The sequence below is a fragment of the Mastigoproctus giganteus genome, chromosome 14, assembly GCF_048544385.1.
Source record: "Mastigoproctus giganteus isolate SK-2022 chromosome 14, ASM4854438v1, whole genome shotgun sequence".
In the NCBI taxonomy this organism is placed as follows: Eukaryota; Metazoa; Arthropoda; class Arachnida; order Uropygi; family Thelyphonidae; genus Mastigoproctus; species Mastigoproctus giganteus.
Window position 1 is genome coordinate 35,328,523 of NC_143588.1, and position 24,686 is coordinate 35,353,208.

General features: G+C 39.0%; 1 protein-coding gene across 4 annotated transcripts in view; it reads left to right on the plus strand.

The window, feature by feature from the left end:
- Positions 1-24,686, plus strand: part of LOC150075060 (TATA-binding protein-associated factor 172-like) — a 934,682-nt gene that overhangs the window by 665,040 nt on the left and 244,956 nt on the right. For 3 of the 4 annotated variants that reach the window (XM_090388242.1, XM_090388243.1, XM_090388244.1), the window contains exons 26-27: positions 12,618-12,819; positions 24,349-24,497. In XM_090388242.1, the coding sequence (XP_090244368.1) occupies positions 12,618-12,819; positions 24,349-24,497 (351 nt within the window). The remainder of the gene's footprint in view (positions 1-12,617; positions 12,820-24,348; positions 24,498-24,686) is intronic. The other variant, XM_090388245.1, reaches the window with a different exon arrangement.

Below are 24,686 nucleotides of genomic sequence, written 5' to 3' on the forward strand. Positions count from 1 at the left end.
AAATAAAAAGGAAATTAAACCTATCATCCTATGCGCTCCCCTTACCCGAAAGTACTATCCAGATGACCTTTGAATTTCCCCAAACTGTCGGCCTCTACCTCCCATGAAGGCAACTTATTCCAGTAATTTATAACTCGCTGGCTAAAATAAAACTTCCTGCAGTCCAATCTAAACATTTCTCCCTGTAACTTGAATTTATCTGCAGGTTCTTAATGCATGAAGAATCACTGTAATCAGATCAAGATTATTGCCCCCTCTCTTTCCCTCCCCTTATTTCAGCCCTAACATGGTGCTTTAGAAAACAGTCATCCAGTAAATCCACAAAAACCTTGCTGGTGTGTGTGAGTGACCAACCCATAAGTTGCAGTTAAGATCCCTCCTTATAAGACATTCTGATTTACTGGCCCACTCTATTTCTCTGTACAGTTGTTCGTTGTACTTGTCACAATCATAGTGTGCATAGTGTTAGGATCAGGCACCACCTATGGTTCCCACAGGTGGTGACACATGTACACTGTGAAGAAATACAGTACTACTGTAAATGCCAAGAAAGTTTTGCGTGTTGTATATGACATATTACATTAGGTTCTGTTGTGCGTCCTGGCATTTGGCCGCAGGGCCCCTGGGAGGACCCTACGCTGTCCGCACACAGGACTAGAAGGTAGCCAAGCTGCCCATAATTCTTTGGCTGGTCTCCGCCAGGGTCGCCTGAGCTTCCTAGGCAGAGGCCAAGTAAAAATAATGTATAATAAATAAATAAAATAATAATAAATTTTAAAAAAATGTTTAAAAATAAAAAAATAAAATAATAATAAATTTTAAAAAAGTTTTAAAATAAATAAAATAATAATAATTTTTTAAAAAAAGTTTAAAAATAAATAAATAAAATAATAATAAATTTTAAAAAAAGTTTTAAAAAAATAATAATAATAAAAAAAAAGCTGGGTTAGCAAATCCTACCCTACATGAGGGTTAGCAGGGAGTCATGTCTGGTTGAGTTGCGGCAAGACCGTGGGTGCCATGTCCATGAAGGTTGTTTTCAGTTAGGGAGTATCGATCCAGTCCTGTTCTTGTCCACTTACAGAGGGAAGAGAGTGTCCTTTAGAGATGAAGAATAAGATGAAAGTCAGAAGGCAGTTGGATGTGCAAGGTATGATCTTCTTACAGCAAACAGGTCCTGGGCAAACTTGGTAATAGCAAGGTAATGTTCCTGCTCAGTGATGTACAGATATTCTCTGTCTCGTGGGAGATCATGTATTTTGGAAATTAAAGGGCATCTTAAGTCTTCATAGTGAGAAAGCGTATAAACCATATGCTCCCAGTCCTCTTCCTGGCAACAGGAGCAATAGGAGTCCTGCTCAATGCCCATGAGTCAGCTTCTGTTTGATAGATCCATGTCCGGTAATAATATAGGTAGCATGGAGACCAGGAGAGGTCCAAGAGGGGAGCATTGGGGAAAACTGTAGCGACCTGGGGAATAAATTTCTTCATGATTGGTCCTTGCTTGTGTCTATCCATCTCTGCTGCCAAGTTTGAGTGAGTATAGAGAAGAGGGTTCACTTTTCCATAAGAGTCTCGTTTGTAAGATTGATCGTGTGGTTAATGATGGTGGCCGGCATTCCTCTTGATAGGCGATAGTGTATTGCACGGTGGATCACCTCCAAGTCCAGGTACAAAACTTGAAGAGTAGGAGTGCTGACTATTCAGCAGACCCTTGTCATCATGAGTAACATGCAGCGGTGGATTGTTCCAGGTTTCTGTATGTTTCTAACAGTGGTGACTCTGGTAAACCATGCTCCGGCACCGTAAGTACTTATAGAGAAGAGAGAGAGGGTGCGTCTTTTTAGCCCCCAATAACTCCTACTCACACGTGCGATCATGGCTGTGTAGTTGCGGATTTTTGTATGTAGATATGCTAGGTGTGGATAAAAGGACAGTTTACTGTCTAACATAATTCTTAAGTATTTGAGTTCCATGACCAGAGGGATTGTTTCTCCTGCTAGCTTGATCTGTGGTGGTCAGGTGATCTGTAGGGTTCCCTTGAGTAGAATCGATTTGGTTTTAGCAGGAGAGAGCTGCAACTTGTGGAGAGTGGCCCAATCCTGGAGTAACCTTAGGGTATAGTTTGCCTTGGCCTCAAGGGATGCCCTGGAGTTTGCAGTTAGCGTGAGGATAAGATCGTCAGCGAAAGCATAAGCAGTGAAGTCGCCTAAGTTCATCCAGGACGACATTCTGCAGGAAGGGGCCTAAGACAGAGCCCTGTGGACATCCTCTGTGAATAGGACATGTGTCACAGTCAGTTGGCTTCTAACAATACTCTTACTCTCAATTTTGATTTTCCAGCTCTTATATAAATAAATTTTCTGATTATACTCCGGCACGACAACCAAGTCAGTAGAGTTTACAATAAATCGTCAATACAAATATTTATCGTATTTAGTGGTTACGGTCTTGAACTGTCCACTCAAGGAACGCATGCTATGCACTCTCGCTCCTGGCCACTGGGCTACGTCAAGCCTTATTGCACCCCCCCCTCTATCTCTCAATGGGGAGTATACATTATACTCCCCATTGAGAGATAGAGGAGGAGTGCAATAATCTTGATCTGATTACAGCAGTGATTCTTCATGCATTAAGAACCTGCAGATAAAAGAACCACTAGATAGCAGTCATCACTGTGTATATTGATGTAGGATTTACTTGAAAATGTAACTGCCATCAAGGGTAAAGGAAAGGATTTTTGCTTTCGTAAAAGTGACAACAGTAGTCTCAGACAGTTTTTAAATTCTATACAATGGGACCAACCAATGATGTTGCCAACAAGAATTCTAAATGGGAAGTAATCATTAAAGCTACTAGGCTTTACATAACTGTAAATATACATCATTTCAAAGTAAGTGATGGTGAACTCCCCTCCTCCAGTATACACCCACTCCCCAACTTGCGTAAGGGTTGCATTCCATGGAACTCTACGTAAGTCAAAATTTCCTTAAATGCCTATGCAGCACTTGCAACTATGCGCACTGAATTTGATTGGGAACATGTAAATGGAATTATTTATTCAATTTTTTTTTTATCTCATTTGCAGGAAAAATTACAATTACTTATCCAAAATTACAAAAATTTCAAAATTATAAAATTACAAAAAGAGAGAAGAGACAGGCATAATGTCAGCAAGTTTTACCTTTCGAGCATCGTTGTCAGAATCAATGTCTCCATCTCCAGCTGATAAGTATACCACTGTGGAAGTTGAGGCCTGTGGAAATTTAAAAGTTTTTTTTTCCAGCACATCACGAAATTTCTCTGCAGCTGCAGAATCGGCACTGGCAACTTCACCACATACTTTAACATTGTGGAAACCATCACGATGCTTGATCCTATTAAACCACCAGTTGCTTGCCATGGACTTGGCTTGGGGTTTGCTGTACTTATCCTTAATATCTTCATAAATACTTCTTCCTTTTTCTTGAATGGCCATTGGACTCACAGGCACTTGCTTCTGATTCTGATTTTCCATCTTCGGTATAGCACCTGAATGCTGTTTTGTGATCACTATTGAGCCTTTAACATGTTCTTTTATACGTGCACTGTCCCTTAAAAGAGTATTTACTCTTTTAAGGGACAGTGTATTTACTCCATGCAATAGATGACAAACTTTGTCCTGCTTCGTACTTCTTAATTAATCGCCTTCGTTTCTAAATCAATTTTGTTTCATTTCCTAGCACTGCCAGCACTTGCACTTTCCGTTCCTCCCTTTCCCTTCACCATTGTAATAAGTAAATATGAATGAAGAGAAGATTCTGAAAATTTATTTATGTTTTTTATATGATTGAAAGTTTTAGTGAGGGGCGAACTCATTTCACCATAATACCATAACGTAAAAACCCACAATTCCAGTTATTGGTATTATCACGAATGCAATAAGATCGAGTTTACTGCCTGTTTATAACAGATTGCACTAACAGAAAAGCCCAATAAACCAGAAAGCGCAAATTGTTTTTATTTTTTTATGGTAGTGACCTCCAGAAATGTGTTTTAAAAAAATATCAGAAAGGCGTTCAAAATTGAGTCTTATAACTGAACATATTAAAACAATGAAAGTGTAGTGTAGTTTCCTTTATAAAAATTACCTTTTAGAGAGATAGACTGCTTAGTTATGTAGCGAAAATTTCAACTTTCGAGGTCTTGGAACAAATTACAAAAAAAAAAAAAAAAAAACGTGCTATTGATTTCACATTACATTTTCACGATACCTGCATTTATTCCTACGGGATGCAAAATATGTTTCCACAATTTTTTTGTTTTTTTTTTTTTTGTTTCAAGTATTACATAAGCCAGGGAGAGCCTGTACATTGTAACCAAAATATCAGTATATATAAAAGGAAACTCAGGCAAAGGAGTATCATGATTGTAACTGCCTCTTTCCCTCCCTTATCCATAAAGGGAGTGGAGCATTACAATTATTTTGTGTTTAAATTAAAAAAATAATAATTTAATACATATACAGGCAATGAAACAGTTTTCAATGTAACTTATATGTGTCTGATATTCCTACAATGTGTGCATTTGATGGCTTGACCAGCACTTCAAATTGATCAAATTAATCTACTATGCTCCTAGCATTGGTGTATATGCATGTATTTCTGAATCTGTTTTTACTCTTAGTTACCCTAATGCAGCCAATGACCCCTCGACGTGGGCACCTGTACGTGGTGAGGGGACCTCCCAGTGACGCTGCTAGACTTCCAGACTAGCATCACTGGGATCCAACGCCCACAGCCCAGATTCCAGGCTTACATCAATGGAATCCGGCGGTTTGCCGTGCGCTGCGACCCGTGGAAATTCGGAAAGGGGGATCCTGGTGGTTGAGGGGCCCAGCTTCAATACACCACTTTGGCCCCTGCTTCAACAAGACGGGTGGTCCTGGAAGGCCCGGCTAGGATCAATCGGCTAGTAGGCTCGCCTACGAAGGTCAACCGTGTCAATGCCACGCCCCTACCCTCATGGTCCGAGGGACAGGATTCAGGCTGGCGGCAGTGCGGGTATAGTGTCTGGGTAGCCCTGGCGTTCCACTCCAGACCGCATTTATTGCATGCCGGGTAGTGGGGCTCCCCACCCGGGCTCCCCACCCACCACAGAGCCCAAAGGGCATCCCTTTGGGCTCTGTGGTGGGTGGGGAGCCCGGGCACTGAACAATTTAAAAAACTCCATGAATCCTGATAAACTCACTTCTTCAGGGGCCCCCACCCGGTCCCTATCTGAAATCAATGAAAAGGAGACAGATAGCATTATTGCTAAAAAGAGGCAGCGAACCGAATTACCATCAGGGCCTGTCCCAAGGTTCTTAATCATGCATTCTACCAATGAAACACTGATTGGTAAAATGTCGCCCTTTTTATTCAAAAAGGGTTAGATGGGTTAGCAGGTTCACCCAAATCAGTTAAGAGGCTTCGTTCTGGAGACCTTTTAATTGAAACTAAAAATGACAGGCAATCTGAACATCTACTCTGAGTAACATCAATCGGAGGTATACCCATAACAGTGACACCACACAGAACACTCAATTCATCGAGAGGTGTCATTTCGGTGTGGGACCTTCTCGACGTAACCGAGGAGGAAATCTGCTCCGAATTAAAACCACAGGGAGTCATTGCCGTCAAGAGAATTACTGCGCGAAGGGATGGAAAAAATTGTTAAAACCAGGAGCGTTATCCTGACTTTTAACTCTCCTAAACCTCCTGATGAGATTAAAGCTGGATACATCAACTGTTCAGTGCGTCCATACATTCCGAACCCTTTACGGTGTTTTAAATGCCAGAAGTATGGACATTCTCAAATGGCCTGCCATGGAGTCCTTGCATGCGCTCGATGCAGTGCAAAGGACCACGAAACAACAGCATGTTCAGCCGCAAAACCCACCTGTATTAACTGTGAAGGCGAACACCCGGCCTACTCACGGGCATGCCAGAGGTGGAAAGAAGAAAAAGAAATTCAACGGCTGAAGGCAGAGATAAATATATCATACCAGGAGGCAAGGAAATCGGTGAAACCCCTGAATAACAACAGACCTACGTACGCCCAGAAGGTAGCAGGGAGATGTTCCGTCGGAACTCAGACGGACATGACCATTCCTCCAAAGGAGTCTTTCACTCCCATCGCGCGTTATCTCCTAAGTTCTCAAAAACCTGTACAGAAAAACCAATCAGCTGCCACTCCTATATCAGTACCTCCTAATGTTCCACAAGCAACAAAGGAAATTGTGAAAGAAAAGAATAAGAAAGGGGAAGTCTCCCCTAGAACCCAAGAAAACATGGATGTCGAGCAGAAGGAGGTACCTGAAGATTCAGTCTTAGAACTCTTTGCGGAGGAAGAAATGGACACAGGACAGCGTCCATTCTTCCCCAAAAAAGATAAACCCAAGACTGATAAAAGTAAGCCCTCAGCACCTCGGAAGCCGCCTGATGGACCCACCAAGCCAAAATAATGGCTAAATTCCTACAATGGAATTGTCGTGGATTCTGGCGAAATATTGATGACATCAAGGCCCTCCTGCAAAAGCACGAGCCAGTTTGCTTTTGCTTGCAGGAGACATATCTGAAGGCAAATGACAATCCCACCATGCACAACATCACAATTTTTCGAAAGGATAGAATTGCAGATGGCTCTGCTCATGGAGGAGTGGCTATCCTTGTCGGCAATCAAACCCCAGTTCAGCCCTTGCTAATTACAACTAGCATGGAAGCTGTTGCAGTTCGCCTTTCGGTGGGATTTATATTAACAGTTTGCTCTCTTTATTTGCCACCTGGGACTGACATCCCCCAGGAAGACCTTGTTGATCTTGTAATGCACTTGCCTCCCCCTTACTTACTTCTCGGGGATATGAATAGACATAACACCCTGTGGGGTAGTGCTAACATCAATGGAAGGGGACGAGTCATAGAGCGTATGCTCAATGACAATGACCTTTTCCTTCTAAATACTGGAACAAACACCTTCTTCCACATGCCTACCCGTACTTTTTCTGCCATTGATCTCTCTATCTGCTCCCCTTCTCTACTCCCTTCACTCACTTGGGAAGTGGAGGAGAATCCATACGGAAGTGATCACTTCCCCATGATAACCTTGTTACACAGTGGGAGACCATGTCTTCCTTTTAGGTTACCACGGTGGAAGTTTGATCAGGCTGACTAGAATGCCTTCCAACATCAGGCAAATTTTGACCTCAGTACAGTCAGTCGGGAGCCTATCAATGACGCAGTAAAGTACATCACAGAAATCATTGTCCAAGCAGCTGCTAATGCTGTCCCAAAAACATCTGCCCTGTTTCCACCATTTCCCAAACCTTGGTGGAATTTACAATGCACAACAGCCAAAAAGGCTCAAAACAAAGCGTGGGGGATATTTCGCCGATATCCTACCACGAACAACCTTATAGCCTTCAAACGTGCACAAGCCAAAGCACGCTACATCCGTCGTCAGAGTCAAAAGGAATCGTGGATCCGTTTTACATCATCTATTAACCAGTCTACTAACTCTAAGGTAGTCTGGGATAAAATCCGGAAAATGAAGCGAAAATATACATCCTACCCTTCTTCAATCCTCGATTATAATGGATGCACTATTGCAGACCCAACTGCAATAGCCAATGCTCTTGGGGAAACATTCTCTAACATCTCCGCAACATCCTCGTATTCCCCAGAGTTCCTGGTCCTGAAACATAAACTGGAAAAACAAGCACTTAATTTTAAGTCCAAGGGCCTCTATCCCTATAACGGGGCATTCACTATGGAGGAACTGAAAAGAGCCCTCACTCTTTCCAAAGCAAGTGCTGTTGGACCAGGTGGCATCCATTATGAAATGATTAAACATCTTTCACTAAAATCTATGGATTGTCTGCTCCTTCTGTATAACGCAATCTTTATTGAAGGGCAGTTTCCGGATTCCTGGCGAAAGGCAATCGTTCTTGCCTTTCCTAAGCCAGGAAAGGATCCAAAAGTCACCACCAATTATCGTCCTATTGCTCTGACTAGCTGTCTGTGCAAAATCCTGGAGAGAATGGTTAATTCTCGTTTAATATGGTATCTCGAAACAAATGACCTTCTCTCCAACATCCAGTGCGGCTTCTGAAGGAACCGGTCCACTTTGGACCATCTTATTAGATTGGAAGCATCCATCCGGGATGCTTTTCTAAAACGCGAACACTTGGTGTCGGTGTTCTTTGACATGGAGAAAGCGTATGACACAACTTGGATTGGCATCTTAAAAGATCTGCATAGCCTTGGCCTTAGGGGCAACTCCCCATTTTTATTTAAAACTTTTTAGCCAATCGATCTTTCCAAGTTCGTGTGGGATCCTCACTCTCTCGTTCCTTCAGCCAAGAGGAGGGAGTACCACAAGGATCAGTATTAAGTGTCACGCTTTTTGCCATCAAAGTCAATTCCATCACAGAACAACTTCCTCCAACTGTAAACAATGCCCTCTATGTTGATGACTTTAGTATATTTTGTCAGTCATGCAACATGAGGGTCATTGAAAGACAACTGCAGAAAGCCATTGATCGCCTTAATTCCTGGGCACTTGCTAATGGCTTCAGGTTCTCGCCGGAGAGGACCGTTTGCGTACACTTTTTTCGCAAGCGTAATCTTCATCCTGAACCTGAATTAAAGCTTGGACAAAATGTTATTCCAGTAGTGTCAGACATAAAATTCTTGGGACTTGTGTTTGATAAAAAGTTGACCTTTCTCGAACATATTCATCAACTTCGTACAAAATGCACGAGGGGACTAAATATTCTCCGCTCTCTCTCCTCCACGCGTTGGGGAGCAGATCGGTGTACCCTACTACAGCTTTACCATGCACTTGTACGACCCAAATTAGACTACGGGGCCCAGGTATACTCCTCAGCCAGAGACAGTGCCCTTCGATGGCTTGACCCTGTCCATCATCAGGCCATCCGTATCGCTACTGGAGCATATCGCACATCTCCTGTCCAGAGCTTATACGTCGAAGCAAACGAACCATCATTATCCCTTCGACGTAAGCAGTTGTCTTTAAACTATGCTTTAAAGTTGAAATCCCTGCCAGACCATCCTGTGTGGACATCCGATTTTGAGCCACGTTGGGAAAACTTGTACAATACCCATAAGACTGCCATCTGACCTTTTGGCATTCATGTCCAAGAGCTACTCAGAGAGTTTAACATCATGGTAGACAAGGTTGCACAAACACGAAAAGAAATTCCTCCACCCTGGCATGCTCATCCCGCACCGTGCGACTTTTCCCTTAATAAATGGGTAAAGTCTGAGATCTCATCATCTGTCTACCAGCAGCTCTACTCTGCACACCAAGCTGAGCACTCAGACTTCTTGCCCGTTTACACAGACGGCTCGAAGTCTGAATCGTGCGTAGGATCTGCTGCTGTCTTTCCCGACACTATAATATCTCAGCAGATTCCTCCTGAATCCAGCATATACACTGCAGAGCTGTATGCTATAGAGCTAGCCTTGGATCACATTCGAACTTATCAATTCCAAAGGTCAATAATATATTCTGACTCTGAGTGTATTACAGGCTTTATTATCTCTGAGACACAATTCTCATCCAGTTCTTTGTCGGGTTCAGCAGAAGATACATTCTCTTCATGAACACAAGTTTGATATCCGCTTCTGCTGGATTCCTAGCCACATTGGGATAAAGGGAAATGATTTGGCCGACGCTGCAGCCAAATCAGCAACACCCACTCATAATCGTTGCCTGTCAGTCCCCTATACAGACTAGAGGCAAATAATATGCAAGAAGATATATTCCCAATGGCAAGAACTATGGCACAGACAGAGAACAAATAAATTATACCAAATAAAGCCTGTAATAGAAACATGGCAGTCTAGTCTGTGTAGGAATTGGAGTAAGGAAGTTGTTCTTGCTCGACTCCGCATAGGACACAGTCATTTGACACATTCTTTTCTGCTGAGGGCGGATAACCCTCCTATGTGCGAGGCTTGCGACACCGTTTTAACTTTAAAGCATATTTTAATAGATTGTGTTAATTTTACCCATGTTCGCAATATATATTTTACTGCTTTTGCTCATCCGACTGAGCCTTATACACTCAGTCAGATTTTATCAGACAACGACCACGTGTCAGCAGTTTTTAAGTTTTTACAAGCTTACACACATATACACACATATATACAAATATACACACATATATAAATTGGAATCATTTATTTTTAAACTTATACTGCCTTATATATATTTATATATATATATATATATATAAATAACAATTTGACGAGGTAACCTTTTTAAAGGTTACCAGAATTTATCTTTATTGTTATTTTAATCGTATCCTGGCGCAGTATAACCTTAGTTGTTTTTGCGCCAATAAATCCAAAATCAAATCAAATCAAATCAAAGCAGCCAATGTCTTTTCTTGTTCCATGATGACTCACAGTAAACTTTGAAATCCCCAGTACCTTTGCTTTCTGGCCTGCTTAATGTTCCAATAGAAGCAGTTCACGATTACTTTTACTTCTATTTAGCTGTTGTTCATCGTTTAGTCTGTGTACCACCGCTCCCCAAGTTAGCTGTTTTCTGACCCACCTTACACTGCCTCAATGGCATTATCAAATATTCTTGCACCCTTTCTATTTAATTTGATTGGATACTATGATGTAGTCACAAAAGAACTGGATGCAGGGAATAACTTTGATATTATATATTTGGATCTTAGAAAGGCTTTTGATACTGTTGCGCATGGAAGACTGCTGCACAAATTGGAGAAGTGTGGCATTGGAGGCAAATTGCTGCTATGGATAAAGGGATGGTTGAGTGGCAGAAGACAGAGAGTGGTAATCAATGGACACTGCTCAACGTGGACTAATGTTATTAGTGGAGTTCCTCAGGGTTCAGTGTTGGGTCCATTGTTGTTTTCTGTATTTATAAATGATATTGATGATGGTGTATCAGGCTTAATGTCCAAGTTTGCAGACGATACCAAGGTTGGCAGGGTTGTTAAGGACACTACTGATACTATGCTGCTGCAACAGGATCTGGAAAGGTTGAGCAGATGGGCTGAGAGGTGGCAAATGAAGTTTAACATTGACAAATGTAAAGTACTACATATGGGAAACAGTAACCCCAGATCAACGTATCATCTCTGTGGTACTACGCTGACAGTGGTAAAGAATGAAAAGGACCTGGGGGTAATTGTGCAGGCAGATATGAAGTTCTCTGAGCAGTGCAGACGAGCTGCAAGAGTAGCTCATGGTGTCTTGTCAATGATATACAGGAATTTTTCTAGCAGGGATAAGGATGTGATTATTCCCTTGTATAAGGCATTGGTCAGGCCACACCTTGAATACTGTATACAGGTCTGGAGGCCTCATTTCAAGAAGGATGTAGAGCTGCTCGAACGAGTACAGAGAAGGGCAACAAGATTAGTGAATGGAACAAAGGGTTGCTCTTACGAAGAAAGGCTTAAGTTTTGTAAATTACAGAGCCTGGAGACTAGGCATCGGCGAGGTGATCTGATAGAGGTGTATAAGGCTTTGAATGGCTTGAGCATGCTCAATGCCGATGGGATTCTTCCTCTTGCTCAGAATAATCACCTGAGAGGGCATAAATTCAAATTGAGGAAGGACGGATGTCGGATAGATGTGCGGAAATTTGCCTTTAGCCAGCGGGCAGTTGGTTTGTGGAATAGACTCCCATCGCTTGTTGTTGAAGTTGATAGCCTAAATAAATTTAAGGCTCAGCTGGACAGGTATTTCGAACGAACGGAGGGGTGAAATGGGAGTAGTGGTTTTTTTTTTTTGCTGATGCTGAATAAGCTTGCTTTCTTGCATCATATGCCTCTACTAATGCTAATGCTAATGTATCCCATCCCTGTGTTTTTACTAATTGAAGTACACATTTAAAATTATTCATTCACTATATTTACTTATTCATAATGAAATCATTGCACGTGTAAGTATGTGATTGTCTATTTACAAAAGGCTTTAGTTGAACGCTTACTTATTTTTATTTATTTATTTATTTTATTTTTTTTTTTGTAAGTTCTTTTCCAAAAATATGGAAAGGGTGACTACTGTCTGCTACAATATGTTGAGAAAATTTCTGTCTTGTGAGCCTTTTTGTAGAAATTTTATCGGTATAGAAAATCATTGATTGACAAGGCTCTTATCATGTGCACTCCCTGAAAAAATTCCAAACAGTTTAATTCTAACTCCCGATTTTTTTATCAGTATTGCCATTTTATCAACAATATCAAATGATAAATTACTATAAAGAACTTTTAAAGATTATATAATAACAATGTATTAAGAATGAGTTCTGTTTGTACTCTGCCTTGTTGTAAATGTAACCGCTGTGAGTTTACATTTAATCATTTTAACAAGACAGTCTTTAACTGTATTTAGCAGTCATGTGGACTTAAATCGAAGTCCACTCAAATATGGGTGTCACCGCACTGTCACACTTGTCTACCTTGACTGTAAGTATAATTTTAAGAGGATTTAATGAAGTTAAGAAAACATTTTAATTTGCATTCAATTCACATGACATTTCTTTATTACTTTTTCAGAATGAAATGATTAATATCTCTTGATTTTTTGCAGCTGAAGTTAGTGATTCCACATATTTGTTGTTGTTTGGAGCATCCATATGCTGAAGTACGTCACATGGCGGCACGATGCTTAGGAATGATGACTAAAGTTATTACAACAGCAGCTATGAATGCAGTACTTGATAAAGTATTAGGGAAACTTGGTGCAACAGATAATGAAATTCAAAGACAAGGTGCCATTGAAGCTGTGTTTTGTATCCTTCCTTTTCAGTTATTATTAGTACTAAAGTAAATAAACACTAAACTATGTTTATGTATGAAACTATAGTTTATTTGGCAATAAACAGAAAACTTGCATCCACCAAACACTCTCAGTTATCACTGACTTTGTTAGACGAAATAGGGTTTCGGATCCATTTTGGGAATCATTATCTGGTGTAAGGTGTAAATTAAGAAATAAATGAAAAAGCAAAGAAAGAGAAATTGAAACTCCAGTAATATTTCAGTAATAAATATATTTACATTATTAATTAAAATCAAAAAGAGTTGATATTGCATGATCTCAGTTCGAAGAAATTAAATTTTACCAGTTCCTACTTGGAACAAAAAATTACATAAAGAAATAATATTGTTAGTAAGGAACACAAATCACACCATATTTCCATATCAGTTGCATATTTCCATCCTCAGAGTGATTGGAGGACATTCAGGCTTGCAACCTGCCTTTACATTTTTATCATAATCAGAATGACATTATAGTTCCACATATAAAACATGTAACACCAAGAATTCAATATAAACAAAGTATATTTTTAGAGACCTGAAAAGATTTTCCTCTCTTAGAAGGAGGTGAGCACTAATCAGAAGTGTATAATGTGAGACTTCAGATGGACCTGTGTTATGAAACTAAAAGTTAACAACAGTGCTGGGATTCCATATGCAGTGATTACTAGCAGTTATTACAAAATGCCAATGGATGCTAAGGGAAGGGCAAATTACATCAATGAAATGTTAGAAATCTCCAATTTAATAATAATAATAATGATCAAATTGTTAAAATTCGATCATATATAACATAAAGAAAAACTGTAAATATTTTAATATAAAAGAGCGTTATTAAAAACAAATTAAAAAGTATTTAAAAGAATATACAGTAAACCCCCGCTATTCACAGGGGTTACATTCCTGAGAACTGCCGCGAATACCAAAAACGTGAATACTGAGTTATGGCTCCCATAGTAATAAAGGGGTTCCGTTTCAAAGTATGGAATATATAAGAAAAATTACTAGTCTAAAATTTTGTCTATGTATGTATTATTTGTTATTTGGTTTTTAGGAACATTAGCAGCTAAGGCAATATTGCTCCGGGGATATGCGGTGGTCATTCCATGACCTTTCCGCATCCTCCATATTTGGTGGTCATGGGCTCGAACCTCGGTCTAATCAAGAAGCATGTGCTACGCACTGCTGCTCCTGCCCACCTGGCTACGGAGGCGCCATATGTATCTTCATAATATGACTATGTACATAGACAGTACATAGTGAAATGCAAGCATATGGCATCGAAATGAAAATAAGAAACAATTTAATATTAAATGCAATATTTATTAGAAAGGTCAAACAAATCTTTCAAACCAGCGCCTTTGCTAGCTAAAAAACCTATCCCTCCAGTGCTATCACCAGTTTCGCTAAAGTGTTGATAAAGGTGTTTTGCCTTTTCACTAATGATGAGTGAAAAGGCAAAACACCTTTTTGAGTTCGGTCTTCTATCCACAGATTTAAAGCTTTTTCCATTTTTTCTAATTTAACATCACAAGTTACAGAGCAAATTTTTGAAACAATTAGCGCATTTTCACAGACACTATGGCGGATTTTTTCTTTCGAATTTTTGATTGATCGTACCGTTGACTCATTGATTTTATATTGTTTTGCCACTGAAGAAACACTTTCACCATTAGAAATTTTGTCTAATTGAATTTTATTCGCTAATGTCATCACCTTCTTTGATCTTTTCACATTTCCCTTGTTATTCGTAGCCATATTTTTGTACGGGTTAGAAAGAACTTGTCCACAATAAAGTCACTTTCTTCCATTAAAACAGTAGAAAAAGTCTGTTTTACACTGCAAAACGGTAGATTTATCACTTTTGTAAGCATATCAATTTATAAATTGATAAATTTATTCAATTTATAAGCATATAAATTAAAAGCAAATGATGAAACCTTCCATGACAAGCACATACTGAACAAGGATTAGCGAGAAACATCCACGCTCGCGATTTTGTCACCCCTCTCCCCCCCACCCACCCACTGAGCCCTGTTTTGATCGGGAAAGATAATTTTAGCCATGCCCATGTTTTTTTATGGCAGAAAATGTTCACGGCGCTTTAAAATTCACATTTTTTTAGGTTTCATTTTATATTAAATCAGCAACTGCGAACCCACGAATACAGATACCGCGAATAGCGGGGGTTTACTGTATATACACCAGGTGTGGCAATAAAGTTTCCAGACCAGTGCAATCAAAAGAACACAAAGTGAAGGAGCTCAAAAATGGTTTTATTTTTATTCAAAATAATCATCACCTGATTGAATCCACTTATTACGTAGCCGTCTCTGTAGCCAGGTGGGAAGGAGCAGCAGTGCGTAGCACATGCTTCTTGATTTGACCGGGGATCGAGCCCATCACCACCACCAAATACGGAGGATGCGGAAAGGTCAGGGAATGACCACCGCATATTATCCCAGAGCAATATGGCCTTAGTTGCTAATGCTCCTTAAAACCAAATAACAAACAAACAAACTTATTACACCATTCTAAAAGTTTCTAAACAGAGTTAGTATCCTGAAATCTCTCCTTTGAGGGCAGTTTTCACCTTGGGAAAGAGGAAGAAGTCTGCTTGTAATAGGGGGGGGTAGGATGGATAGTTGATCTCTGCAATGACATGTTTTGTCAGACATGTCTTTATAAAAAGTGTGGAGTAGACAACAAGCATACCAGCTGCCTTTCTCTCAAAATTGTGGTTTCACCAGGAAAATGCACTTCAATAGTCTTTGAAGCACCTGTGATCAGAATTGCATCACCTTGATCCAGGAATACTGTAAATGAAACTTTTTTTGGGCCTTGGTGATGATTTTCATGTCCACTGCATGTTCTGACACATCGTCTCTGGGTTGTACTGAAACACCCTACGCTCATATCCAGTGATAATAGTCAAGGAAGTTAATGTTACCTTGACAATTCTGGATGAAGTCTTCACATGATGACACTCTTCATTGCTTCTGCTCATCCATGAGGCTGTGCAGCACAAATTTTACACAGAACTTCCTTTTCCCTAAAACTCATGCAGAATCATCTCCTTATTCATATCCAGTTTATCAGCAATCATCCTGTGGTTCAATTGACAATCTCTTCTCACAATTTCCTGAACTTTCTCAACTTTGTTCTCATTATAAAAGATTCACAAATGCCCACATCTTGGGTTATTGTTAACGAACATCCTCATCTCTGTATTTGAACCTTATATCATCCAAACACACATATGATTCAACTTTTCATCACCAAAGACAGTTTTTACCAGTGCATACATTCTGTTTAAATTTTTCCAGTTTAAAATAAAATTTGATATTTGTTTCTTTGCTCCATTGTAAAATCATGACATGGAACATAAATGCTACTATGAAAACTGATTGATATTTGCTACCTGTCACCTACTGAACGGTCTTTGTAATACCATCTGTTGGATGGAGGATGTTTGAACTATGACCCATTTATTTTCATACTCATCAAACGTGACTGCAACAACAGCACTGGGAACTTTAACATCATATAGAATCATGTTACACAATTCCTACTTTATTTCCCTTCCTTTTAACAGAGCTATTTTCATATATTTCTAAAATCATGCTTTGTTCTTGTTGAATTCTTGGTATTTGACAACTATGACAACACAAGTCAGTCTTTCTGGACTATCAGCCTTCCATTCACCATTTTCCATGTTTTCCTATTTCCTGTTATGGCTTTACCACTAGCGAATGGAAGCTCTCTTTTAATGGTTACATGACACCATCAGTCCACCTTCCTCTTGATCTGCCTCTAGACCTATTACCATTCATTTTTTCTCAAGACGTGGGCACCTGTAAGCCGTGAGGGGTCCGCCCAGTAATTCTGGTATCTCCAGAATAGCATCACTCGGATCCAACACCCATACTTTTTGTTCCAGGCCTACATCACTGGAATCTGGCAAGTTCAGCTTTGCACCACAACCTTTGGGAACTCAGAAAGGGGGATCCTGGTCGGTGAGGGGGCCCAGTCCTAATCTGCCACTTTGGTCCCTGCTTCGACAAGACAGGAGGCTGCTAACTGGCCCAAACGGATCAATCGCTTGTGGTTCTTACTACTCAGGTCAACTGCATTCTAATAAGTCTCCTTCCTTTTGGTCCTGGGACTGGATCAAGACAATTGGAAAGGTGGGTACAATGCTCTAAGCCAACTTGCCACATCTTCATAGGGCTCCTTAGTGGGTATTGATATTAGCATATCAGAAATTTTTATTTTACTCCTATGATTGAATTAAATCCTTCTATTTCTTCTGGGGCCTGAACAAGGCTCTACCTAATCACTTAGATGCATGGTTTCATCTGTGGCGGGGGGGGGGGGGGGGGGTTACCTTGGGCATTGTTTCCAAAGTGGTAGATTTTCAAGTGGTTAGTTTTTAGTAAAATATCTATCAGCTAATTATGAAATTTTACTGATTTACCATCTATTTATTTCTGATGCCCTAGAATTTATTGTGTTTTGAGAAAATTGAATTTAAGCCAAACTGTCTGGCCTATCATAATTCCAAAGTGATGTCACATGATTTCTCCCTAAATCACTTATCAATTCATGTATATTTTTTTGGATTTTAGCCCTTAGCAGTTTTTGCTATCCTAAGTGTAACTTCTAGTCAGTGAAAGGATGTTGTGCTATTGTTTACAAAAATGTACTTTTTAACTAATGTACTGCACTTGACGAATGGTAGTCATATTCCTCTTCAGAGTAAGTTTTTTGTAATTAATCTTCCACTGAAATACTCTTTTATTGCATCTCCAGCTGAGAGGAGAAACTGGGTATTTACAGTAATTATTCACTGATGAGGCCCAATGTTTACAAAAATTACCCTGCAACTAAATATTGAATCTATCACAGTGAATATACAGCCAATTATTAGCTATTTCTTCTCCTAGAAATATGGCCATACAGTAGATACAAGTCCCAGAAAATCTTTGAGTTGTGTTTGTGCTAGAGCAACTTTGTGGTTTTTTCTGCGTAACTATTTTTAATTTTTATTTCACACCATCCAGTCATGGATAAATTTTTAATTAGGAGAACAAAAAGAAAGTTAGATTCTACAGAGAGAACAGAAAATCTGTGAAAAGATGTTTAGATAAATAAAGAACACCTCGCTATGACAGACCAGACCAGGTGGTGAATGTAGTCATGACCATCTACAAGCAAATTAGCTTCAGATAAGAACAAAAAAACGACATTATCAAGATGAACGTTTGAAATATGAAATATGGCTTCTACTATTGTGATGATGAGCAGAATCACATCCCGCTGTGTTTATGCAATAATTGTATGGAACCCTGTCTGTTGAAAGAAAAATTTTGAAAGATATCGAGACTTGAACGTTAAGTCCATTGCTTATTTTGAAGAGAAAAAGAAGTATTACCTAAAAAAAGACTTTGTTGGGGAAATGTATATTTGTGAATCATAAAAAAGAATTATTAGAAGTCTCACTGAAATTGAGTTATTTCATTGCATGGCCCACACTATTTGTGAAAAATTGATAATGCCATGTACTATTTACCTGTGCGAGACAATATTTGGACCCATTGAATCAGCAAAAACAAAACAAATGCCGCTCTCTAATGACCCTGTAAGAAGAATTTTACTTTGTTTACTCTGTTTTTTCAGGTGATCTCTTCTCACATGAACCCAATGATCCAGTTCATCCTAGAAGTTCCGTATAGGATTAAGGTCAGGGCTCTGGGTTGATCAGTCCAACTTTTTGATGCTCATATCCTCAAACCAGTAAGTTATATGGTGCCTCCGTAGCCAGATGGGCAGGAGCAGCAGTGCGTAGCACACGCTTCTTGATTAGACCGGGGTTCGAGCCCGTGGCCACCAAATACGGAGGATGCGGAAAGGTCAGGGAATGACCACAACATATCCCCGGAGCAATATGGCCTTAGTTTCTAATGCTCCTAAAAACCAAATAACAACCAGTAAGTTATAATGTGAGCAGTATGATGTGGATCATTGTCCCACTGAGACATGTATGGGCCTTCCCTAATATGCTGCCACAAATAGGTAATGCATTATTGTCCATGACATCTAGATTGATTTCATCATAAAGTTTTGTCCAAAACAGCCAATGGTCCCAGGCCAAACCATGAAAAACAGCTGCAGATCATCACACTTCCGCCATTAAACTTTCATTTTGGGTTGATACAATCTGGAAACAGATTTCTCTGGGTGTCTACTATGCCCAGGCAAAACCTTCAGACTGGTAGACCACGTGTTGTTACTCACCATTGAAGAGTATTGCTTTCCATTGGTCTATGATCTAACAATGGTGCGCATTACACTAAGACATAGTTAGGGGTGATTAGTGGCTTGTGGATGGCTGCACAGCCAAGGTAACCTATATCATGCAACATCTTGCATGCTGTACTGGTACTGACATGTCCCAATTGTCTCATTTAGGACCTGTGTGTGCGTGCACGCTCACTCTGACAGTGTTGATCTGCATTCTGAGCAACATTTCTTTAGTGTGTGTGTCTGGATATTAATAGTAGCACAGTGTATAGTAGATTAATATACAATATACCATATGAAAGGCACTGCATGGGATGAATGCTTAAAACGTTAACATTTATACATTTGATTCAACATTATTATTCAGTTTTAAATAGTTTTTCCCATGAAGTAGAAATTGGACCAATAACCTCATTCCATTTCCTACCGAAAGGAAAGCTCATACACAAATAATAAATATTGCTACCTATGTTGATGTTTCTGATCCAAATTTTGGTATCTGTTACTAAGGCACAGTTAAGTGGGCAACAAGTCTCCAAGTTTGCTTATCAAAGATGTCTGCAGATGTCTCAACAGGCAAACTTGGAGGACCTGTTATGTGTTAAACTTTGTTTTGTTAGATTCAAAACGTTGATCCAGAGTTAGATCCAAATATTACTATGTTCCAATTGTTCCAACTTTCCTGGAAGATATCAGTATATTAGGGTTTCCGTTTTGTAGGAAATGGATGAAAGTCATTTGTCTACATTCCAGTTCAGGACTCAATAAACTATTTAAAATTGTATAAATAATATGATATCAAGTGTGTACTTTTCAAAAATTTGATCACATTTCTTCTGTTTTTATCTCTCTGATGTTCACATCTCTTTATATATCAAATAACTGAATATTTCTTGAAAATAGAATGTTCTGCAATTTCTCATGTTCCATTAATCCCTTGTGCACAAGCATGTTATCCCCTCGATGTGAGCACTTGCACATAGCGAGGGACTTCACTTTCATAACCTTGGTCAGATGAGGAGCCTTCAAAACTTCCTTCAGTATTTTTCATTATACAGGTAGTTCTCGACTTTACAAGTTAATTCGTTCCTATCGCGCACGCTCGTAAAGTGGCAATTTATTCCCATAGACATAATGTTAAAAATAGGGGTTAAGTTATCAATAATGAAATTAGTTAGCTAATTAGTTTATGTTTAAACAATGATTGGTCATTTCTAAAGAAATGAAAATGTAGCCTGTAAAATGAAGCAAATTATAATAATAAAGAAATTTATTTATTTTATTTATTATTTATAACTTACAAATGTTAAAGAATGATTATTCTTCATCATCGACTAAATGCACACTCGTTGCTGGGTCGGCACTCGTTGGTTTGTTACACAAGGAGTCGTCGTCTTCAGAAATGCTTCAAGAGGCATTTGTTTCCAAGATAATCTTCTCTTTTCTTTATAAATTTCACGATAGTATGCATAAGCATTTTTTAAATGGCATGCACAAATTGCAACTAACTAACAAGGTACATGCATGGGAGATTGCAACTAACACAATTTACAGGGAGTAACAAGTTAATGAAGCTTTTAAAAAAAAAAGGAATAAAGTGAAGATCCTGAAAATTTGTGTTTTTTTTTATACAATTGAAGATTGCAGTGAAGGGGAACAAATATCATCATAATAACGTAAAAACCCACACAATTCCAGCTATCATTATTTTCACAAATTCAATAAGATTGAGTTTACTATCATTTATAATAGATTGCACTAACAGAAAAAAACCCAATAAACTGGAAAGTGCAAATTGTTTTTATTGTTTTATGGTTGTGACTTCCAGAAATGAGCTTTAGAAAAATATCACAAAGGCGTTCAAAATTGATTCTTAGAACAGAACATATGATAACGATGAAAGTGTAGTGCATTTTAGTGATTTGAATTGGTAACTATAAAATTTACATTATAAAAATGATCTTTTAGAGAGAGAAATAGCTTACTTATACAGCAAAAATTCAGCTTCCGAGGGCTTGGAACGAATAACTAAAGAACAATGTGTAATTCAGTTCGCATTACAATATTTTCACGATACTATGAAATGGATCTCTGGAACGGATTAATATCATAAAGCGGGGTTTGAAATGTGGGATTTATGAATGTTTAACATTCATTTTTTGCAATTAATATTCATATTATCGATTTTGTTGATATTTAAAAAAAAAAACTCATAAACCCAGGAACTCGTAAAGCGAAAATTGGTAAAGTGCGAACTGCCTGTACCATAAAAATGACTAAAGCATCATATCTCTCCCACTGTCATTATCACAGTAAAGAGACAACTTCAGCATCTTTGCCACTCACATAACACGTGTATAAAAGAACTGCAGCCAACAAAAATAAAATAAAGTAATGAAATTGACCTCAAACAACGGTTTTACTGACATAAAATCTGTGCAATGTGCCATTTTAAATTGCATGTTACTCAGATTATCCTGATCAAATCATTTGAAATAAACACTTTGTCTACATAGCATTTAGAATTCTTTATTACTAATAGAGTATAACAATCATACAATTTCTGGATAGTTTCTCTGGATGGATAGGAGAAGCACAAAAACAGCAAAGTACACAACTCAGTTTGGTACTTTTTTTGTTTTCTTTTTTCTTTTGTAATGCAGTTCATAGAACTGTTTTAGTATTCAGTATTGCTGTTTGATCATGAAGAATAAAATCCCTAATGAACAATGCCCTATGAGTCAAAATATGCAAGATCTTCTCATTTTATCTACATTTGCCTTGCTTTTTTGGACATTGGAGAAGATTGAATCTTCAGTTGAAAGGTTTCTTTCCTGATAGGTGATATTCTGGGTCATAGTGGCACACTGCGACTTGTAATATTGGATTGATAGGGAAACACAGTGTGGATCAGCAGCAGCAGCAGCACACTGATGGAGGTCTGACCTGCAAGAACTTGTTACTGTCTATTTATCAGTCAGAATGCAATACAAGATGCAAACTTGGCTGAAATATATCACATTCCCAAATTTTTGTGAAAATTGATTGACATGCCCCAGAAGAAATTCCATTTTCACTAGCAATTTTGTGTAGAATTAAACATTAAGCACTCCTGGTCAGATCAAGCACATGAGCAGTTGAATCATTGGTTTTTGAAGTTGAAGGGAAGCCAAAACAAGGATCATCTTTGATGAACAGGCAGCCCACTTTAAACTTGGTAAACCACTGGAAAGGCTTCAAATGACTCCATACTGTCTTCTTTGAAAGCTGATTTTAAATTTTATGGGTTTATAATAATATAGTCAGACAAGGATATGACATGGTGTTTTTATGTAGAATTATACTTATAGTAATGACTAGTTTTATACCACATGAACATTAAGATAGTTTATTCAGTTAATAACTAAATTCCTATACATTAAAGTGATGTTTTAGGAACCTTGCCAGTACCTGTCATAAGGCTATATATGAAGTGCTACCCAAATGTTCCTAAAATTTGAATGTTACGTGGGAACTATGTCTAGTATGGACTTGTGGCATTAGATAACACTGAATGCATCCTTTGTGAATCAGTGTGCCACGTGGCATTGGGCTGGATAGAGTCATTGAATATTTATACACAGTTCTTTGGCTGTGTGTTTCGCATAGTTTGCGATCGTTGCAATGGCTGATGTGAGAGAGCAACATGCTTGCATCAAGTTTCGTTTCCTTCTTAACGATACAGCAGCAGAAACACATATGAAACAAGCTTTTGGTGACAATGCTTTAGGCCAGATGCAGACCTACTACTGGTTTAACCGTTTTAAAAACGGTCGAATGTAGGTTGATGATGATGATCGCTCTGGGCATCCATCATCGAGCACCAACATGGAAAATGTCGCAAAGGTTTGGGCAGCGATCTGTGAAGACCGCAGTCGGACCATCCATGACATTTTTGGCATTGTAGGACTGTCGTAAGGCACGTGTCAGCAGATTTTATCACATGAGTCGAACATGAGAAGGATTGCAGCCAAGTTTGTGCCATGGTTACTGAGTGAAGACCAGAAGCAGCATCGCATGGAAGTTAGCAGAGATCTTCAAGAACAGGCCAGGAGTGATCAAAACTTCCTTTCTATGGTTTTCACTTGTGATGAAAGTTGAGCATATGGGTATGACCCAGAAACCAAGCAACTATCATCCTTGTGGAAGTGCCCATCTTTGCCCCAACCGAAGAAAGCCTGACAAATGAGGAGCAATGTGAAGTCCATGCTGATCTGTTTTTTGGGCATTGACGGGATTATCCATAAGGAATTCGTCCCTCCTGGCCAGACTATTGACAAAAAGTTCTATTGCGATGTCCTGAGGCGGTTAAGGAAAGCCATCAGGAGGAAACTTCCAGAGAAGGGGGTGCACAACAGAGTCCTTTGTCATGACAACACATGTGCCCACACATCTCACTGTGGTGCAGTTTTTGGCATAAAACAACATGACAATTGCCCTCCCCCCTTATTCACCAGACTTAACCCCCTGCGACTTCTTCCTCTTCCCAAGAATGAAAATCAAACTGAAGGGTCGAAGATTTGAAAGCGTAGAGGATATCCAAACTGAAATCGCAGGCGGTGCTGAACACTGATGAAGAAGGACTTTCAGGATGCATTCAAATCATGGGAGAATCGCTGGGATCGGTGTTTACGCTCTCAAAGGGACTACTTCGAAGGTGACGAATAAGACCCAGGGTTGAGTCTAATTTATTTTATAAATACATTTCGGAACTTTTGGGTAGCACCTCATATTGGCTGTTGTCAGCTCCCTGCTTGCCAAATGTCTTGGTCCCTACTGTGTATTCTTAGAGAATACACAGTAGGGATCAAGACATTTGGCAAGCAGGGAGCTGACAACATCTAATATATGGTCTTATGATGGGTGCCGGCAAGGTTCCCGAAACATCAGCAATGTGTAGGAATTTAGTTTTTAACTGAATAAACTATCTTAATATTCATGTGGTATATATATGATATCGAATTTATCTAGAACAGGCTGGGATGCTGGACAGGCTTGCTGGCATCTTCCATGATTCACGAGTTCTCAGTTTTCATTGTCTCATTCACATCCAGAATACACTCTGGGGCCAGTATAATTTTTGGTGGTTTTATTGCAATATCATAATTTTTTAATTTAAGCATTCTCCAAAACTTAATCTGCCTTAATAGTATTTAAAGGTATTATTGAACAGCTGGGTCTCAGCATTGTACCATACATAGTTTTTCTTATAGTACCAGTTTTGGGCAGGATGAGTGATCAGAATGAGCATGTTCGTACTATGGCCACACATTGTTTTGCATCACTTATTAGGCTGATGCCTCTTGAGGTAAGTGGTTTGCTATATAAAAATAAATGGAACTTTTATACGGTTAATGAAGGTTTATTCCATGTATTGAGCAAAGATGTTGAGTTATCATGTCATGTCAGATAATTATTAATATTTATTATTCCAAAATTAAAGCTGAAATTACTGGAGAGCTGATAAGTACATTGCAAGCAATACAAATGAATTAAC